Source organism: Gouania willdenowi, chromosome 16, assembly GCF_900634775.1.
Source record: "Gouania willdenowi chromosome 16, fGouWil2.1, whole genome shotgun sequence".
In the NCBI taxonomy this organism is placed as follows: Eukaryota; Metazoa; Chordata; class Actinopteri; order Blenniiformes; family Gobiesocidae; genus Gouania; species Gouania willdenowi.
The window spans coordinates 6,129,996-6,150,339 of NC_041059.1; the positions used below are offsets into that span (position 1 = coordinate 6,129,996).

General features: G+C 38.4%; 1 protein-coding gene across 1 annotated transcript; it reads right to left on the reverse strand.

The window, feature by feature from the left end:
- Nucleotides 1-2,231: 2,231 nt before the first annotated feature.
- Nucleotides 2,232-20,339, reverse strand: rragca (Ras-related GTP binding Ca). Its single transcript, XM_028471219.1, has 7 exons — nt 19,958-20,339; nt 15,731-15,934; nt 14,718-14,917; nt 7,638-7,752; nt 5,200-5,342; nt 4,970-5,118; nt 2,232-3,338 (listed from the first exon to the last, which is right to left on the reverse strand). Exons 1-7 carry the CDS (start codon nt 20,141-20,143, stop codon nt 3,190-3,192), a joined length of 1,146 nt encoding a protein of 381 aa, XP_028327020.1. The 5' UTR covers nt 20,144-20,339; the 3' UTR covers nt 2,232-3,189.
- Nucleotides 20,340-20,344: the final 5 nt, after the last annotated feature.

Consider the following 20,344-nt stretch of genomic DNA (forward strand, 5'->3'; position numbering starts at 1 on the left):
GACATTTTGACTTTATTCTTGATTTTCCCAAAAAAAAATTAATTTTCTTCATCGAAATTGGCCCAAATCCACTTCTGTAAATTAACACCAAATCTATATAAAAGATGCAGAAGTTTATTGTTCGGTCACAAAACCCGTCAACATTTAAAAAGAAGAGATGCAGGTCCATCTATACCAGTTTTCCTAACTCTGGTCATTTCTGCATGTTTTACTTCTCCAACACACCTGAATATGATGATGTCGTCAGGCAAGAGTGAAACAATCCAAGTAAAAATATTTTCCTTTTAATCTGGAGTGTCTGGATGAGGGTGACATCTAAAATCGACAGGATTGCAGTCCTCTAGGACTGTCCAGGGTCCTGCAATCCCTCCTACAGTCCTACAGTGCCATCTTGTGTTCAATAAGATTATTGCACAATAAATTACAAGCATTGAAGTTTACTGATAATCTCATTAGTCGAGATTTAAGTTTAAGTCCTAGAATTTGATTTAAAAACAAGTTTGTTTTTTTTTTCCAAACTGCAACTCTTTGATGATGATGATCCTGCTCGACAGTGGTCAGAATTAATAAGTTAAAGGGTCTATTAAGGAAAGACAAGCAGGTAAACTGGGAAAAGTCGAGTAGTAGAGATGTTAAAGGTTATCAAAAAATTTAAATGTAAATTTCAATAGTAACAACCTATGTGAAGTGTTGTTCACATAGGTTTGTGCATTAATACTGGAAACAACTCGTTTTGTGTGTTTATGTTTTTGGAGTCATTTAGTGTACTTTTATTTATATTTTGTATATTTCCCTCTTAATTCTTGTGTGCTTTTTATTTTTTTTTTATTCGTCTTGCTATGTTATGTTCTTTTCATTGCGTGTTTTTGGAGTCATTTTGGCATATTTCACTCATTTTGTATATTTTTCCATACAGTTTTTGCACATTTCTTTCCCATCATTGTGTTTGAGTTATTTTGGCATGTTTTTCTCTCATTTTGTGTGTATGTTTGTTGTGGTTCTGTATATTTTTCTGTCGGGATGTGTTTTTGTCGTGTGCTTGCTGTTGTCTTGTGTATTCTGTGAGTCATTTTGGAGTATTTTTATGGTTTGTTATTTTTTTTTTTTCTATCATTGTGGGTATTTTTTTTGTCATGTGCATTTTGGGAGTTCTTTTTTTTTTTTCATTTAAAGGTCCTGTGTTATGTTATTTTCACCCATCCCCATTTTTTCTAAGAAACCCAACAACATAATATTTGAGGTTCATTTTCCCAAACTCACCTGTTTTCCAGAGTTTTAGCCTCTGAAAAGCCACTTTGTGAGCAGTTCTAAAAACAGGCTGTTTTGGAGCCTATTTATGCATATTTATGAGTGGGCGTATCTGTAGACGCTGACTCCACATAACACCTGACCACTAGCAATTTTCTTTTGCTATCCACACTCGTTATTGTTTTCAGCCAAAAAACTGCACATTACAATAAAACACATGGCTATTTAAGCGGCTATTGTTATTGTGAGCCAGACAAACGCTGTTTCAGGATTTGTGTGCGGCAGCAGCAGCGGAGTCAATCAGCTGTCAGCTGCTTCAAACACTCACCGGAGATGCTACATCACGTCCTTCTTCTCCACCACGTATTACAGAAATGGTCCATTTAAGGTGAGTGGCATTGGGTCACCAATACATCAGATCATGTCAAAGGTGATACAAGGCGGTATAACGGGTACTATAAATGGAACTGCTCCAGGTGCTCCACAGGGAGGGGTTAAATGCAGAGAACACATTTAATGTATGTAGCTTTACATATGACAATAAAGTACAATATATATTCTATCTTAAACCGCATTGTTTGTTTTACTTGTGAGGTAGTTTGAGAGGGAGGAGCTCACATTCTTATAGGGTAGGAGGAGCCAGGATTGTGAGGAGGAGGAGTTTCCGCTAGGTGACATCAATTTGCGAGAAAAATCAAACTCGCCCGTTTGGAGCTGACTTTTTACAAAATGTGAAATAACAAGGGAGGGAGGAAACAGAACATCTTCTGAATGAGGCTAAAGGGATTTATATTACTGTAGCAAAACCATTATAAGGGGATTTTTTTCATAAAAGTGCCACTTTAAAGTGAAGGATCTACTGCTTGTCTCCTGATGTAAAATACATCTGTAATGGCAGTGCAGCTGAGTCCATATCTTTACAATTAAAATAAACTATATCAGGCACATGGTTGTAACGTATCCTGTGATTGGACAATTCAAACTCAAAGTAAGTTTTGTTTATTTCACACAGCATAGAATCACAACACATGAACTCAATCATCCAGATGTGGCGACTGATGTACGTAAGTGGTTGATAAAGTGTAGAGGCTCATATTTCGCATCGTTGTCATCATCATTAATCTGCAAGATGAAGACCACCCAATTCTCAGGGGAAGAATTACACTTTCAAGAAGATTATTTTTTCTTAAATCATTGTAAAATTTAACTGGCCCTCATTTGTTTACTGATTTTGAAGTGAAAAGTCACAGAACAGCCAAGTTATGTTTACATTTTCTGGGGGATATTCATGCTTTTAAATCATTCCTTTACGATATTAAATCAGAGATATAACCAAAAATGTTGTTACTGAGGTTCACATTCACTCAGTCACACATAGACATGGACAGATAAAGTTAGATGGAGAGCACAATCCCTTCTTCGTCCGCTTGCAGAAGCTTGTTTCCCTTCACCAGTGGAACAAAAAAGCAGGTTTGGGTGTTGGATAAAGGTGAGAGAGAAGCTTGCATGGTGGTCATGCTCTGTGTATGTTTCAGTAAGGCCGAGGGCGTCCACAGTCTGATCAGCAAGGGGCGCCGTCCTCGGTGCTTCCAAACTGACGTCAGTTTGATCAGATCCAGATCTGTGTATGAACCAGTACATATGGCAGAGCAACCAGATCCAAGGAAAGAAACCTTTTCCTTTCTAGTCACAGTTCAGGAGTGTACACCTCCTCATGCAAACAGTGTTTCGCATTAGTCTGAATCAGAGGCCCAGTTTTCCTCCACAGTCTCAGCCCCTTGGACTCGTCCATTCTCCGACGCTCTCGTGACGTCTCTGGACAAGGACAATAACCGGCGAGGCCTCGGTTTCATTTTCACTAGTCTCTCTCTCTTTTTAAAAAAAGGGCTTCCAGCGCCGCTTCATCCTTCTGTTTTTCCTCTCTCTGCGTGTGTGCGTTTATTAGACGGTGTTGCGTGGCGTGCCGTTGAGCGCGACGGCCTTGGTGCAGGGCGAGCCCACTGCCTGTAACAATCGCTGCGTGGACACGCCCACCTCAAATACTTCGTGGATGGCCTTCCGGAAACAGTGGAAGTTGTAGTCTATCAATCCTGGTGAGACATGAGAAAACTCTCAGGTGTCGTTATTTAGCATTAAAACTGTGCTCCATTCAAACAGTAAAGTGCTCGTTTCCATCAGCAAGAGTTCACAACTCAATGCACAAAAGTTTAAAGACTTCACATAGGGATGGGTACTTTTCACATTTGAACCGATACTCAATTTTCTGTACTTTTGTGTTGTAATAAATGGTAAAAAATTAAATCTCAATTTTCTAATATACCATAATTTTTTTCTCATAATAGTAATAATTATAATAAACCTTTAACAAATATATCAAACCAACATCCAACTGTTTGTATCGTGGCAATGCTTGTTTCACAAATGGCATCTTTAACTTTCCTGATTATTTAGAGCAACCAAAAGCAGCACAAGTCGTCAGTTTGACTGAAAAAGCTGCTAAATGATCTATAAATCAGGCTGAATGCTTCACTCCAATAGAAAACAATGGGAATTTTACGAGCAAATGAGGCCGTGTGACGTCATCAATCATGTGATCTCAATATGACGGAACGCAGGCTCTAAAACTGTAAAGTTAGTCCCAATTTTAAAAGTTAATAAAACAAATATGGTGCTAAATCATACATTCATAGATCTACTAATAAGTACATTTCAAAGATTTTAGGCCAAACTTGTAAAAACTCTGGAGGATCCCTTTAAATACCTTTTCTTCACTGACAAAGATCATACACAGTAAAACAAAACGCCTACAAAAATGCAGCAGAAATTAAAAGAACATTAAATTATTAGTGTGAATAGGAACAAAATGTGACGAGGAATTAAAGAGTAAAAATAATGATTTAAGTTGGCATGTGAAGTGGAGCGGAACAAAAACCTCCAAAAAATAATTTCCTTTTTTGTTTTCTTAAGCTTTTTGGTACAAACAATGCTTCGTTATTTGCTGTACTTTTGACTACTGCACTAATGCAGGCGATTAGTTTAAGTTTTTGTTTTTGCTTTATTATGAAATATGTTTCTCGTTCCCTGTTAGTTCATTCAATTTAAAAATGTGATATTTCTCAGAATTTTTTTGGGGTGCAATGGCTGCAGGTGGTGCTTGAAAGTTCACTTTCGTTCATAAAGGGGAATAAAAATGCATCAATTTTATCATAGACACTCAGTCGCTTTACAGAATTAAGGTATTATTCTTTCACTCCACACTTAGTGGTGGTGAGCTACTGTTGTAGCCACAGAGGCGGAGGCGAGGCTGCCATAGTGCGCCATCGCCCCCTCCGACCACCACCAACTCTCACTCACACGCTCCATTCATACTAAGCAATGCGGGTGAAGTGCCTTGCCCAAGGACACAATGACAGATACCACTGGGGTGACTGCCACCTCACTGTGGCACCTGGAATTCTCAGTGGTCTCCCATCCAACTAACGGGCTTCAGAGATCTAACGGGATCGAGCAATGACAGGCTGGTATGGCTACAAATACCCCAAAAATGTTTGAGAACCACTGCTCTAACTGGTCTCAGTACAGCTCATTTTTCATCAAGCCCCGCCCCTTCACACCAACTCAAACCTGGTCATCCTACTACTGGTTGCATTTAGTCTTTGTCTAGTTTTAGTTCAGATCACCATAAAAAATACTAATTCTAACACTTGTCCTCCTGCGTTACCTTTGCGTTCGAAGCTTTCTTCTCTAAGGATGCAAACGAGGGCCAGGAACTTGGTGACCTCCTTCAGGTAGAGAACAGTAGTGTTGTTGAGTTTGATGATGGCCATGGACTCCTTGTCGTAGGCACTGCCGCTGCCATCTTCTCTCAGACTAGAAACACAACGCTCTGTTATCGTCCTGTGGGTTCTCAGTGTGACAACAACACGGGACAAACAGACGTGGGACAATCACCCGTAGATGCAGGACACGTCGATGACCACGTCGATCATGTCGCAGCACAGCTCGTAGGACTGCATGTCCACAGGAGAGCTGTCGGTGGCGATGTAGATCTTACTGACCACGTCGAACAGGAAGGCCTTCTCGATCCCTGAATTCTGTCGGAACACAAGAATGGAGACGACTAGATTATCTCTCTCCAGTTTGTTTTATACAAGCATTTTTCATCTTCCAAGCTAATGACACACTTTCTAAAAAAAAAAAAAAAGAAAAGCACATGAAAACAAAAATAACTCCAATAGTCTTTTTACTCTTTCATATAAACTTTTTTATGAAGTCATTAGCTTCAGCTCTTAGCCCAGTCTGTGTTTCCTTTGTTGGGTTAGCTTAGTTAGCTTTAGGCCAGTATCCAGTTGCTAATCGTTGCTGCAGATTCATCTGTCAATGTGTATGTGATCTGAACTTAGACTGGTTCACTTTGTTGGGTGGGGGTCTGGTCTTAACCAGGGGCGGGGGTGCAGCGGCACCGCCGGCAACTGCACTCTAGAGAATAATAAGTTGTTGACAAAAGTCTTGGAGGCAATTTTGGCTCGTGGAACAAGGTTTGTAAGGCCACTCTTTGCTAAATTGAGGGCGTAACGTGCATACAGCTCTGAGCAAAGATATAAAGAAGGTGAGATGAGCCACTCCTCATGAAAAACAACTACGTCGACAGCTTGAAAAAGACGGTGGTGACGTAACCGACAATTGTCAACAATTCCATTCGTCGGTGACAAATTCTGTTATCGATTTTGGTCAACAATGTCGATTAATCTTTGCACCCTTAATATACACGTCGTCTGTGTCATTCTAATGAATTTTATATAGAAAATATTCTAAAACAAAGCAAAATAAAAAAGAGAGAAAATCTCTCTGATTTGAAGTCCTCCCTAAAAAGAGACAGTTTAATTCAATTCATTTACAAGCTTTATGTTGGAAGACTTTATTTCCTAAATGTACTATGAAGGCGTGGGAAAGTTAAATTAATGTTGAGCTCTCTCCTGTAATAATAGTCGTTCAATTAACAACAGCCAGAGATTAATTCAATTTAAAGCTCCTAAGTCATACTTTGTGTCTCCGGTTTGTGACAAATGTAACTTAAAATATTTTAACTTTTCTGGGAATGTTCTGCAACACACACGTTACTGTGCAGTTGCATTAAACTTCTCTTTTTTTGCCTCAAGTTTCTGAATGGGGAGGGATGGGGGTTGAACTAACTGGTGGTGAGTGGAGAGAAAGTTCTACAACATCGTATTATTTTTGCACTTTTATGTGTGTAAGCACGTATGTCGCTACGTGATATAGACGTGTGTTTATCTGGATGTAACAGGCTGAATTTCCCATGAATTGTACACATTTTCTTATTTATGTTTCTCTGACAGGAAAAGTATGAAGTGAATTGCTTCTCGGGGACAAATACATTTGTTGGAAAGTGTCAAAAAAACGTTCAGAGGCATTTTCTGCTGCCGAACAGAACATAAGAGCAGACGACTGGGAACCACTTAGTCTGATGGTTTGAAGGTGAGCAGAAAAGCAGAGAATGGCAGTTTTATTTAAGATTGAAAAATAATGTGTTTATATTGTTCTTTGATGTACCATCATCATCATCCAACCATAAAACACAAGGTTAGATGGTGATGGTTGAGAGAGGCTTATATTGGGTACCAATCAGGGTAACTTTTAGGGGTTTTTTTTTGCTTGATCCAAGTTGTCTATTCCACTCAGTCAGTGTGAAGTACACATTAAAGCACATGTATCAAACTCAAGGTCCGGGGGCCAATTCTGGCCCTTAAGGGCATTCAATGTGGCCCGCAGGAGAAAGAAAAAGTAATGGAAAAACTTGAATTAATGTGCAAATTACCAACTTATTTGCTTGTAGATCACAGTCCCTCAAAATTCAATGAAACTATAACTACAATATTTGCCAGCATTCACAGTTTCCAGATGTTTATATCACATGATCATCATTTTCAAAAGCAAATTCTTGAAAGAACTTTCAATTTTTCCAAAAATCCAGAATTTTATTTCAACTTATTCTACAAGCTTTCTTCAAATTAAATAAAAATTAATCACAAATCAAGTAAATTTAGTTACTTATCTCTTGAATATTGTTGGTGCCTTACATACTTTACTGATCATTTAAAGGCGGAAGTGCAAAGTAGGCCCACTTGAGATCAAACTGGTCCGTTTTTGGCCCCTGAACTAAAATGAGTTTGACACCCCTGCATTAAAGGAACATTGGACTTGCAATGGACCTGTATTTTGGGTAAGAAAATACATGAAAGTCCCAACATAAGATAATTTCTGCTTTTTTTATTTTAACAGTCCAACGTGAGTGAGTGAAGCCTGTATTAGTTTCTGTCTCCCACCATCATATCATACTGTATATAAAATAACCGCTCTGTCACACTTACAGAAATGAAGATATTTAGCAGGTTCTCCAAAGTGGGGAGCTGTGGGATGAGCTTCTGCACCACTTTACTGAAGGCCTCAAAGATGGAGTGGTCGTAAATACTGGTCAAGTAAAAGCTAAATGAAAATGGAGAAACAGGAAGTGAGTGAGCAGCAAAGTTCCTCAAAAAGCATCAGAAAACAGGTAGAAAAATACAAGCAGACATGGAGTCACATGACAAACAACACGCTGCTGGCTGACTGAGTCGGGAGTTTAGCATCGTCAGATAAAATAAAATGTTTACTTAGCAGAGACGCAGGCTTCCTGTGAAATTGGACGCATGTGATTTGTGGACTTTGGTTCCTGAGGTATATAAATAAAAGGTCAGCAGCGCATGCAGGAAGCCAAATGGAAGTGTTTTTTGCACGAGGCACAGCCGCTGTGTGGCCAGTGATGGGCTGTCGAACCGGAACAAACATCCATCTCAGTGCCAGCGCTGCTCAGCTAACAGGACTGTACGTGTGAGATACGCACAAACATTACTGCTCTGTGTGTCAGCACGGACCAATAATCAAGTTATTGGAAAATAAAAACTATTGAAGCATAGCCATGCATGCTGATGAATAGTTGACTTAACTGGCGTGCAGTAGTTTTGTATTAAATAAAGACTAACAGTGACTTGAGCTATGATATTTGCAAAATGCTTTAAGGTTTTAGTGTCCATATTATTTATTTCTGCAACAAGCAGTGGCTGAAATAACAGGTAATTTCCTTTATATCATTTTAAAAGAAAACGTAACAAAAATGTTTTAAATAACAGCAAAGCATAACAGGTTACAAGTATTCTGTTTTTTTTTTTTCATTTTGCAGAAATACTGTTCTTGAATTAACTTAACAGTAGCATAACCAACTTAGCATTGAATATCATGTGGTGAAGCAATGCAGATGATCAGGAGCCAGCTCTTATATAACAATAATATAACATATCTTATAGTGAGGTCTCCTAACCCTCTTCCCCTGGGAGAACCACAGCTGAACATCTGGCCTGGCATCATAGTCCATCAGTTCTGGCCCCTTAATGCAGATTCTGATGAGGTCCTCCACAGCATCAGTGTAAAGACTGGCCCTCGCTGCGCATGTACGCTCTATCACTCCACTCGGCGCCGTCTCCTCACCCGCAGCGTGGAGCGAGAGAAGTGCACTCTGTGGGACGTGACGAGGCACTCAGTCGCTTCGTCACATAAGGTCACCCAACGCACTCGCAGAGCTGCGACCAGATGAAATTTTCACTCGCACAAACTGCAAAAAATACTCGCATATGCCGCCAATTTGGTCGCAGTCTCAAGCCCTGGTATATACTGTCTACTATATACTATAAATATGATTAGGGGGTTTAGAATGATGAGCGTTCCCCACTTAAGTATACTTCCAAGTTTCTAGGGCTGCCAACTTTGGTCGTTTAGTCGACTAATTGGTTGACCAGCAACGGTATCAGTTTCAATAGCGTTAAAAAAAAAAAATTAATTCACTTATAGGTGTGTGACAGGGCGGCACGAGCAGGAGGCGGTGAGTAATGAGCAAAAAAGACCAGGGAGGCCATCTTAGTGGTCCACTTCCTTTTTTTTTTGGGATATTTATTTTTTTGGTGCAAAAATACAATAAAGTGCACAGTGCAAACCAAAGGTGCATCAGAGGACTGACAGGTCTCCTCCAGCAGCAGAACCTAGAGTGAGGGCATCAGGCGCCTTAAATACTCTCCCACTAAACTGGATAAAACCATAAAGCTACGCAGGTGTAGAAAATAACATTAGCTTCTAAAACCACATTCAAATCCTCCAATAAAACCCATAGCCATAATATAAACAAAGAAAAACCCCACTACAATAAACTCCCAACCAAAATCACCTAACTGAATCAAACTACATCCTAAAACCGGTTAAAACCTATTCAGCCACCCCCAAGCTTTTCGCCCCTTGGTCCAGCCCGGAACGCTTTTCAGCGGCGTCTGTTTCCCTGGGGAATCTTTTGGCCAGACACCGCCACCCTGGACACAAGAGGAAACGTAAGTAGCTTGCACCCACACAGATACACATTCACACACCCAAACATTCACCGCATGCACGCAACACCTAAAGCATCAACTAATTCTTAAAACATGGCACATAATATTGCACAATCCCAATCCTAAATATCCCGTTGCCTCCGCAGGACCGGCCGCCATTACCGGAGGCGACGCATCCCGACCGGACCCACGGGCAACAACAACAAATCCTTTCAATAAACAATTTAAAACTGACCAACGTGTGCAATACTTTTATATGTGCAAATTAGCATGTTTCAAGTGCAGTGTGCATAAAAGTGCTAGTGAATATAAAAGTGCAAGTGCACGTAACAAACGTTCTGTTCATTACAAGGTGATGATGATTAAATATCAAATAGGGTTTATTTAATGTCTAAACATGATTCTATGTCCACCAACAGCTATGTAAGTGCGTGCTGCACTGCAAAAAAAAGTGTTGTGCTTCAGCTGTCAGCGCAGTGGACTATCCTCAGAGCAGATCAGAGCAGAGAGGGAAGGACTTTAGGTATCCACTGTTACATCAATCCTTTTTCTGCACAAGAACATGGATTATCCTTATATCTGATGAGTGGATTATGTAAATAGATCCACTGCCGTCTCTGGCGCAGCGGGAACACTGCGCACCTGTGTTTGACGTACATTTGTTTCCCCGTGCGCTGATCTGATGTTGACATTAACAGTTGTCTGTTAATAAAAGTAGGCTTACCTCTAAAACAAACAAATATGTCATTTGTAAGAGGGAAAAATAGGTTTTCATTGTTGGTTTCAGGTCGGGCTCTGATATAAATACCTAATGTCTGTCGGACCTGTAGGTTTCACTTTTGCTTTGTCGGGTTGTGGTCAAAGCTTAATATCATAAATGGTCTTTGTTTAAAAGCAAATCGGCACCACAAAACAATATAGTTGTATACCTGCTCATTCATTTTCAGTTTTTTTTTGTTGTTTGGTCGACTAATCGTTACGTGAGCCACAGTCTTGGTCGATCAACCATTTCCTTGGTTGACTACAGCCCTACAAGTTTCCCAAGATGCATTTGGAACATACAATGACAAAAACCTGAAGCACACCGAGGCTAAATATCTGTTAGTGAAAAAGTGACCGAATAGAATAACATGTTCTCATTTGATCCATAAACCTCATGTAAAAACATTTCAGAGGTTTTCAGAGACTTTCCATTGTGCTAATGACAAAACAAAAGCCCTATTTACAAAAGCGTGAATAAACTAAAGGAAGACAAGAAGAGATGCTTTTGTTTTGAAAAGGTGATGTTTGATTTTTAGCTTGAAGCCGATTCCAGGACCATTTTACATTCCGCTCGCAATGCATCATGGGGCGGTTGAGTATGACTAGTGTGCCAACCGTGCATACTTGAAAAATGTCCCCATATAGTATACATCGAGTTATTTCTCACGTATTATTTAATGTTTGAGTTAAATATTTAATTTATTATTTCAATTTATATTGTGCATTGTTGGAATGTCACTGCTAAATAAATATCTTCATATGTTTTTAACTGATTTATAATTTTAATCATTAATATTAATGTATGCAATTACAATGCTTTAATAGTGAGGTTAGTACACATTCATATAGCAATACATTGTCATTATAGTAATAATTGGCATAATAATTTATTTTGGGGTTTCGGTTTTGTGCCAAGAATTTTCATTTTGGTGCATCCCTAATTTCTACTATTTAAAAACAACTACAGGTAATATACGTTTATAATGGTGGGCCATGACACAGTGACAAAGCCTTAAACAACAGTTTAATTTAGATGCCGTTATAACTTGCTTTCTGACTGTGTTAATTAACAGGCCTGAGAGGAATATCACTGTAACACTTGGTATGTAGACCATGAAGCTGAGCCAAGAAACGATCACAGAGTCGCCTTTGAACTAAGAGGTGAAAGGATGATAATATTGAATGTAAAAGTAGTAAAACAGATACAGGAAAAGTTGCCTAAGATTGCTACAGAGACAAAAATGAGCCTGTGATAATCAAGTGATGCTTACAAGCCGTGCTGCTCACATGGTTAAAAAAATAAAAACTACAACCTGGTCTGTAAATAAATGTGACACATCATGTGAGATGTTGGAGCCTGTTTGTCCACCGTCAGGAGTTAAAGGTTCCTGATGTGAGCTTTGAAAGTGTAAAAGGTGTTTGAGTGAAACACATCATCAGCAGCAGCACTGACGTGAATCAACGTCACAGTTTAGTGTCAGTCGTATTTGATCAGTGTGTGACTGTCTGTCACACTTTACTGCCATTTTCAACACGTGGGTGTAAAAGCAGAAGTGAATTTACACTACATATGAAATGTGGATTTAGCAGGGCTCTGGTTGGATAGAGGGAGATACATTTTTTTTTTTTTTAAAGGTGTATTTGGAGATGATTTTTGTGCACAAAATCAAAAAAAGGGCCAGGTGGGGATTCCCTGAGTGTGCACTGTAGAAACTAGGGATTGCAACAAAATGAAACTTCTAAACTGAAAACCGAAAATGAGAAACTAAGGCTGAAAACCCAAAAAAATTATGCAAATTATCAGTTCTATTGCATTTCAGGTTAGAAATGTGTACTAAACTCAGGAAAAGCAAAGCATTGCAATTGTATAAATTAATATCGATGCTTCAAAGAATAAATCAACACTGACATTCCAACAATGCACAATATAAAATAAAAAAAATAAAATGTGTAACTTGACCCCACTCATACATTAAACAATATTCTAAAGATCTACAGTATAACTGACTGTAGTCGTCTGTTAACTCGACAAGTGTGATGTGTTAATAAATCCGTTTCTTCGCCAGATTTACCTTTCTCTCATTGTTTCTACATTACCTTGTGTTATTCATGGGTGAACTTGCAGTGCTACATATTTTTATGTTATGTAACATGTACTCTTATGTGTTATATTGTGGCATGTATGTCTTTTACACTCCCCATATCTTTGGACTATGAATCACCCCTATTGGAGACAAATAAAGTTGATTGATTGATTAGGCTGCTGAAAAAAAGTCAAATTAAATATGTTCTCTAATAAAAAAATTTAAAAAAACCATTAAGTGCATTAAAGTTATTGATGAAGATCAGCTTCACTGCTTTATCACAGTGACTCTGTGAGCGCTACTCTCCATGTTCTCTGAATTCATTGCTGCGTGCATCATTTCTTGCGTGCGCTGGTTTAATCTTATCCAAGTTATCACGCTGACCAAGTACAGTCATGCGCTGACAAACTAAAAAACTAATTCATGCTTCTGGTGACCAGCTGTGCGTCAGGCTGCGTGTAGAGGTCTGTGTTAACGGAGGAATACACGTAACTACAGTGTCAACGTGACACAGAAACATAAAGCACACGTATGTGCTCTTCATAAAATGCTTTAGTGCTCAAATGTGCTGAAAAATCACCGCTCTGAGTCTGCAGACAAGTTGGTCTGGTTCCAAACAAGCGCAAAAGGGAAAAAGCATTATTGGGCCATTTTCGGTGGCCGAATATTCAGTGCATCACTAGTTAGTCATTTTGTGACAAAAAAATACGATGGACCAGATTAATAAAGCTTGGGTTACATAAAAAGTTCATAATCTCACTGATATTTGTAGAAACTGGGGAAATTTTTTCTTCCCGGAATCCATCCTAATTTCTTTGTATTATTCAACGTTTAATACAGGCAATTAGTCTGGAAGCTCTCATGAGGCATTTGAGTTTTGGGGGGCTTAGCTGGGCAGGACAAACACACACAGAGCAACCAATCAAACCAAAAGTGGGCCTGACGACAATAACACAACAAGCGTACATCTTTTTCCCTAAACGGAGACGGAAGAGGAAAATGGTGTGTAGTACGGTAGAAATTTACACTTTTAAAGCCTCAGGCCCTAAAAAAAAAATCTGTTTTATTTTTTCCCAAATTCTGTGTTTTCCACTCCAAGTCTTTTTTTTATATATAAATATTTATCATTTTTTAGAGAAAATATGTTTTAAACTCCTGTGAGGAAACAAAATAAATAAAACAATTAAAAAAAAATGTATGTCAAAAATAAAGTTAGATACAATTAAAAGGTAGATATAAGTTGTAGTGACAAATTATTCTTACTGCTCCTTTTTAATCATTTATGTCATAAAGATGTATGAGAACAGCATTAATGTCACCCAATTTCCTCTCAGGGATCAATGATTTACTGAATCTGAGCAGTTTTATTGATTAAATTTTGATCAACTTGGTTTAAATTAAGCTAATTTAAATTATCCTATCTTCTGTAGCTCTGATGAGATGTTCCAACGGACTTTTATTTTGTAAACCGGAAGTTCCCACTATACCGGTTCTACTTGAGGTAGCTTGCTGACTGGGAATGTGTACCTATAGACACGGACAAAAGGCTGGAATTAAAAAAACTAAATTCTTAGTTAGCCAGACACAACAGTTGGAACACTGAGCAGGTGAAGATGATTAAAGTTGATCACGTTTTCACGTAGCACCGCTGCGCTACACAAAAAAAGGACAGAACTTTACAGGCACAGTAATGTTAAACAGGCACTGGTGGCTCTGTATTTAGGAGTCATTGATGATTTGTTTTGTTTTTAGGAAGAGTTTAATGCAGCCAGGACAAGAGGGGGAGGGTGGTGCCATATTTCATATCCGTCATTTCCCCATAAAAAAAAATTCCTTGCCCCACAGTGACTGTGTTTCATGCCAATTCTGTCCATTTCTGCGTTTAATCGTTTTCACTGGTCGATTCCGTGACTCCGTCCGCGATTCCGTTAACGTAGTTTTATAGGGCCCTAAAACCCTCTTCTTGCCATCCACCTTCTTACAAAAATTAAGGAAGTGGGTGTGGCTTATCACCAGGCTAGAGAAAAACAGTGGCTCCCAACATTCTTTGACAACTCTCCTCACTGAACTAGAATAACATCATGCACTTGAACATGTTCCTTTATTTTTCAGATATCTAATCCCTGACTGTCTGTGGCTATTTGCATGTATTTGTGTGTGGTGAGTTTTCAGTCACTGTGCGTGGACAGTTTACCTGAGATGCAGCTTCTCCAAACTTGCATCTGCCAGATCATCGTTGGCTCTCTGATGGATGTCACGCTGAGTTTCAATCTTGTGATCATCTGACAGTCCATCAACTTTGTGGATAAACACCTCAAAGTTAATCTCTGGATTAACCCTGTAGGCCCGCGACACGGTGAGGTGAAGCCGACCAAGAGCCTCTACGTAATCATCCTTCAAAATGAAAGACAGGAAGTTACTGGGATGCATGACATTTGTGCAACAGTATAAATGTTAACGTAGTATAAACGAGTCTATTATATCCAGATTTGAAGCTGATTCAACTATTATCAAGGCTGTGTTACTAACAAAGCCTTTTTAAATCATAAACATTAATGTTTAAAAGCACTATGCATTATGTAGACCAGGGGTGTCAAACTCATTTTAGTTCAGGGGCCAAATATGGAGTACTTCATCTTAAGAGCGCTGCAGATTTTAAGTGGGAAAATTAGTAATTTAATCATTATTGTGCTCTAGTTTGCACTTCCATGTAAAAAAAAAAAAATAATTATTTGATTTCGTGGCCATTTTGTATATTTTTTTCTGAAAGTTTTGTGAAATAATTTGAAGAAAATTGCAGGATTTTAGAGATATTTAATCAAATTCAAATTAAAAATTACTTCCGTTATGTGATATAAGCATGAGGAAAATGTAAGCCTTGCTAATATTGTGGAGTTTCATTTAATTTGTGTATTAATTTATTTTTTTTAACTTATATTTACAACTGAGTTAGTTGGTCTTCATGGTTTCTCTGACTTTTTTGCTTTCTGCTGCGGGCCGAATTGGATGCTCTAAAGGGCCGGATTTGGCCCCCGGGCCTTGAGTTTAACACAGGTGCTATAGACAGTCTTAATATAAAATTGCGTATTCATTTCTAAGGACTGAAAAGGTATTTATTAGTTGCTTTACAAAGGTTTAATTGTCTTCTATAGATATAAGTTTGGCTGTAAAATCAACATGTTGAATAATGTCTGTGACGTGTCTCACCTGAGCGTCAATAACAAATATCAAAGCCCCGGTTCCTCTGAAGATCATCTCGTAGTCGAAGGTGGGGTCGAAGAAGTCCACCTGGCCGGGGAAGTCCCAGATCTGGAAGTTGACGAAGGAGCTGCTGGAGATGTCGTCTTTGTAAATCTTGTTGGTGCTCTCTAAGAACAACGTCTCATTGGGAGACATTTTATGGAAGACCACCTGAAAAAAAAATAATAAGATACACACACAAAAAAAAAAAAAAACAGTGGAGGGTTACAACAAGAACAAACCAACTGATTTATGTTAATAATAGTTTTATGTGGTTGGAACAAATTTAAAGGATAACCCATAAGAAGGAAATTACACCACTTTATAAACTTTAACAACAATTGATTAGGACATACATTTTGAACTTGCTACAAAAAACAATTTTACAATTTGAGATAAATCAAGGTCAGGCCTCCTTCTCATAATATGGCTATGTTAAAAACTATTTGTGAATACTGTGTGTGCGCTTTGACTTTATATTTTTTATTTTATGGACAATACAGAAATAATCATTCAAGGAATTAAATGATTAATTACAGCAAGTTATAATAGAATAATATGTTAAGGTTTATTCAGAAAAGAAAGGTCATGAAATTTATTTTGATCTCCTGGCAAGTTTCGACTGACAACTGCCAGTCTTCTTCAGAGGCGTCTGCTGATTGCTTTGATGTGTCCTTGACTTCTGACTGACTGGCAGTTGACAGTTAGAACATGTCAGGAGATCAAAGTAAATGTCTGAATAAACGAAACCTTAACATAAAATGATTAAACTGTATTGACTATAAATACATACATAACACATTAAACCTTTGAAAAAAAGACAATGTGTTATTGTTTTTAATAAAACAATTAAAGATAACTTACATTTGATTTAATTATTAGTTGCACTTATCCCGAGCTCTGCACAAGCCGACACTGGATTTTGCAAATTCAGAAATCGTCAAAGCAAAAAGGTTTAATTGACTTTTTTTATTTTATTGTACATGGTAACAGTAGGGCTGGGCAATATATAGATTTCTGTTTTTGCGATATAGAAAATTACAATATTGCCTATACAGCATAAAAAGCAGTTTGATGGATTACCGAGTGTGTTCTAACACAGACCTTCCCCTAAACAAGACACACTACAGAACTCACTCACACGTGCTGTCCCTTAGAGGAGAAAAAGCCAAAAGTGGCACAGATGTTCGTTAATAAATGTGCATGTGTGGCTTTTTACATCAGCAAATTTAACCTAGAATTGTCTTTCTGGTTCTGGTCAGACATTTTTTAGGTAAAAATAAAGATTTATAACGTATATATCTCCATTTTGAGAAGATATGAGTTTTGGTCAACATTGTCCAGCCCTAGGTAAGAGTAGTACTGTGTTTTACTGGTCAATGCAGAACAGTCGTCTTTGGGGTTTGAGACATCACGTGTGAAAGACGAAGAAAAGGGCAAAAATAGTGCCGACTCACTCTTCTGTTCCAACGTGCATTGCTTTAATCAGCTCTTTGCAGCTCTGTGCCAAGTTTGCAAACATCTGCAGCAGTTTGACAGCTAAAAACAATCACATAAATCTTTCCCTTAATAAAACTAAAACGTAATAACATGATGTGGGGAATGGGGAGGGACGATTTCAGGATTGGGAAGAATGTTCAAATCCCCCATGATATTTTTTTTACCCCATGTTTGACCAGTTAAAGCCAAATCACCTGCTTTTCACTTCTAACTGAAGGCCTGCTGATGAAGACGGAATACTGTGTGCATTAGCCCGGTACATCACGCACAGATTACACTTCACTTCACAAAATAAAATATTAAACACTAGTGCCTGATTAAACTATCAGAGCATTTTAAAAGTCCATCTCAGCTGAGAGTGAAGTATATTCGGTGAGCGTTCGTGCTGTTCTCACCATAATCTTCTCAGTGAATCACAAGACTGCCAGAGGCTGTGGAAGGGCTGCAGTGGACGCCCAGTTTCAGAAAACCAAATGTGTTGGACTTGCACAAGCAATAATGGGAAATCTAGGAGCCTCAAGGAATTTGGTTATTATGACACTAGTGTGATGAAAAAGTTAGGTAAGTGCCCCAAAAAAAGTACTATGTCAAAAGGTTCTCAACCTTGGGTCAGGACCCCATTTGGGGTCACCTGATGCCTTCAAGAAACTATGAATATTATATGAACAATTTCAGCCAATTTTTGGCATTATTTTTAACCCTTTTTCTGTAACTACATAACTTTTCAATATTTTAACCGATATTCATCACTTTTTCTTGCCATTTTTTTTTGCTACATTACTCCCATTTCGCCACATCTCCAACAAATTTAAATGCTTTTTCTGCACATTTTTTCTCACTTTCAAGACATTTACGGCACTAATGAACCCTTTCCACTACTTTTCCCACCTATTGTCACAAATGTTCACCCATTATAGTCACTTTCAACCTCTTTTCACCATATTTAATGCCTTTTTTTTTTTTTGCCAATTTAACCTCATTCACGAATGTAATTTTATGGTGTGCTAGCGCTACTATGATGTTTGTTTTGTGTAAAGCACTTTGGGTTGTGTTGTGTATAAAAGGTGCTTTAAAGGAGGGGGCGGGGCCAACAGTGCTAGTTTATGATCACAAACCATCATTTGATTGTAAAAACCAGATTTCAACCTATAGGACAGTCGCCCTTACATTTTTACAACAAAACATGCTAAACTGTAATACTTAAACTGTTTTGGGGTTTAGTTACTTTTAACCCTCCTATTTTCCTCAACTATTAAACACAATTTAAGCTTGGAATCAATTGAACCCCAGGGATATTTATTATTTAGCTCCAGAAAATTATTTTCAGAAAATTGCTGACCAAGTTTTTGTCGGGCACTTTGTTTATTTGTTATAGGGGTGTCCCGATCTGATATTGGTCCGATATCAGCCAGAAAACAAATGGACATTTTTTAATTTTATTATATTCAATTGTAGAATACTGTAGATATTATGTTGAAGGTTAAAATGTATGGAACCAATTGGTTAATAATAAATGGGTCAGTTTTTCTCATACCTACTGTTGCTGACTATTGTTCTCTGAGTAACATCACTTGATAAAGCCTTTTCTAACATTGCACACTACAGAATAAGTAATAAAAGTATGTATGATTCATGCCAATATCGGTATCGGATCAGAAGTAAAGAAGTTGTATCTTGAAATCCCTAATTTGTTGAATACATAAATAACCCCATGATAACAAAACATTGACTTGTTCTCTAGCGCCACCATTAGGACAAATGTTCGAATTAGAATTAATTAATCTTAAATAGTTTCCATCAAAATCTTGTAAATAACAATAAACATTAATGACCACAAGAGTATGAACCCTATTGGTTCTAGTAATTATATGACGTTTCCTGCAGCGCCATCATCAGGTCAAGAACTATCTTAAAAATATTTCATTCAAATCTTTTCTAATTCGGGGAAATTTGATGTTGGTGACTCTTTACTTTCATGAACATATTTACTTATTTATTTTACTTACTTTTTATCTCTTTTTTGAAACATATTTGGGGTTATTCACTATAAAGTGAATAAACAGCTTAGGGTCAAATTGACCCCAGAGAAACACCAATGCGTGCAATATGTGTTCAGCACATTGAAAAAATATAATCATGATAATTTTATACTTAATTGTGCCCATCAAAATAGGAAAAGTCATGAAATATTAAGCAATACAAATAGTCAACTATTAATTTTTTAAATTATAAACATTGGATGGGGTCAAATTGACCCCAACGATAACAGAAGGGTTAAAATACCATGTAAACACGGTAATGACTCATTTCCGCCGCCTAACGGGGTAAACTGGTAGTACCCCATTCTTACGCCTTTACCACAAAGCCTTTCAGACTCCAAGGTGTGGTCGGATTCTAGTCACGTGAAACACACGCACATACACATAGGTAGGATGCCTTGCACATCTGGGTGGGACTTAAGATTTCTGAGACATGTTTGACAAGTTTTTGGCCAAACAGTCACATGCTGAATATCAGTTAAACCGAGCACCTCAGACACCGTGTAGTTAACGATTTACAGCGGTAGTGAAGCAACACAGACAACTGTGGCTGGATGTTTCCCTTTAAATCCAATGTAAATCAATGTTGTGTTAACGTGAAAACCTAGTTAGCTTTTGTAAGCTAACACTAACTTCACCGTCTCTGCTTGCTCACCTTCTGTATGGAGGACTTCCCGCTCCTCCTCAGACCCATGAGCAGGATCCTTGGTTTGCTGTCGGACGGCGACGGGTTGTCCTCGATGTCGGCCTCCTCCTCCTCGCCGTAGCCGAAGTCTTTGGGGAACGAATCGGCCACTCCGTAGCTGTCGGCCAGCTGTTCCACCTCGTACTGGATCGACATTTTGACCTATTGACGGTCGCTTTCTTCCCCGTTTCCCCCACCTTAGCTGTCAGCTCAATAATGTCTACAGCCTCGGTGAAGCAGCAGGAATAGTTTGTGAGTGAAGCGGTCCAGGCTGGTCAGGAACATGGAGCGTGATCCCACATTTCCGAAGGATTTCCTCCTCGATGAAAAAAATACCCACACCACGACCCCGCCTCT

Bases quoted from the DNA above. Each gene is read 5' to 3' on its own strand.
- rragca (XM_028471219.1), bottom strand. From the start codon at position 20,143: ATGTCGATCCAGTACGAGGTGGAACAGCTGGCCGACAGCTACGGAGTG. The intron at 14,918-15,730 runs GTGAGACACGTC...TTCATTTTGAAG, and splicing joins TATTTGTTATTGACGCTCAG to GATGATTACGTAGAGGCTCT. The intron at 5,119-5,199 runs GTGATTGTCCCA...TTGTGTTTCTAG, and splicing joins GACGTGTCCTGCATCTACGG to TCTGAGAGAAGATGGCAGCG.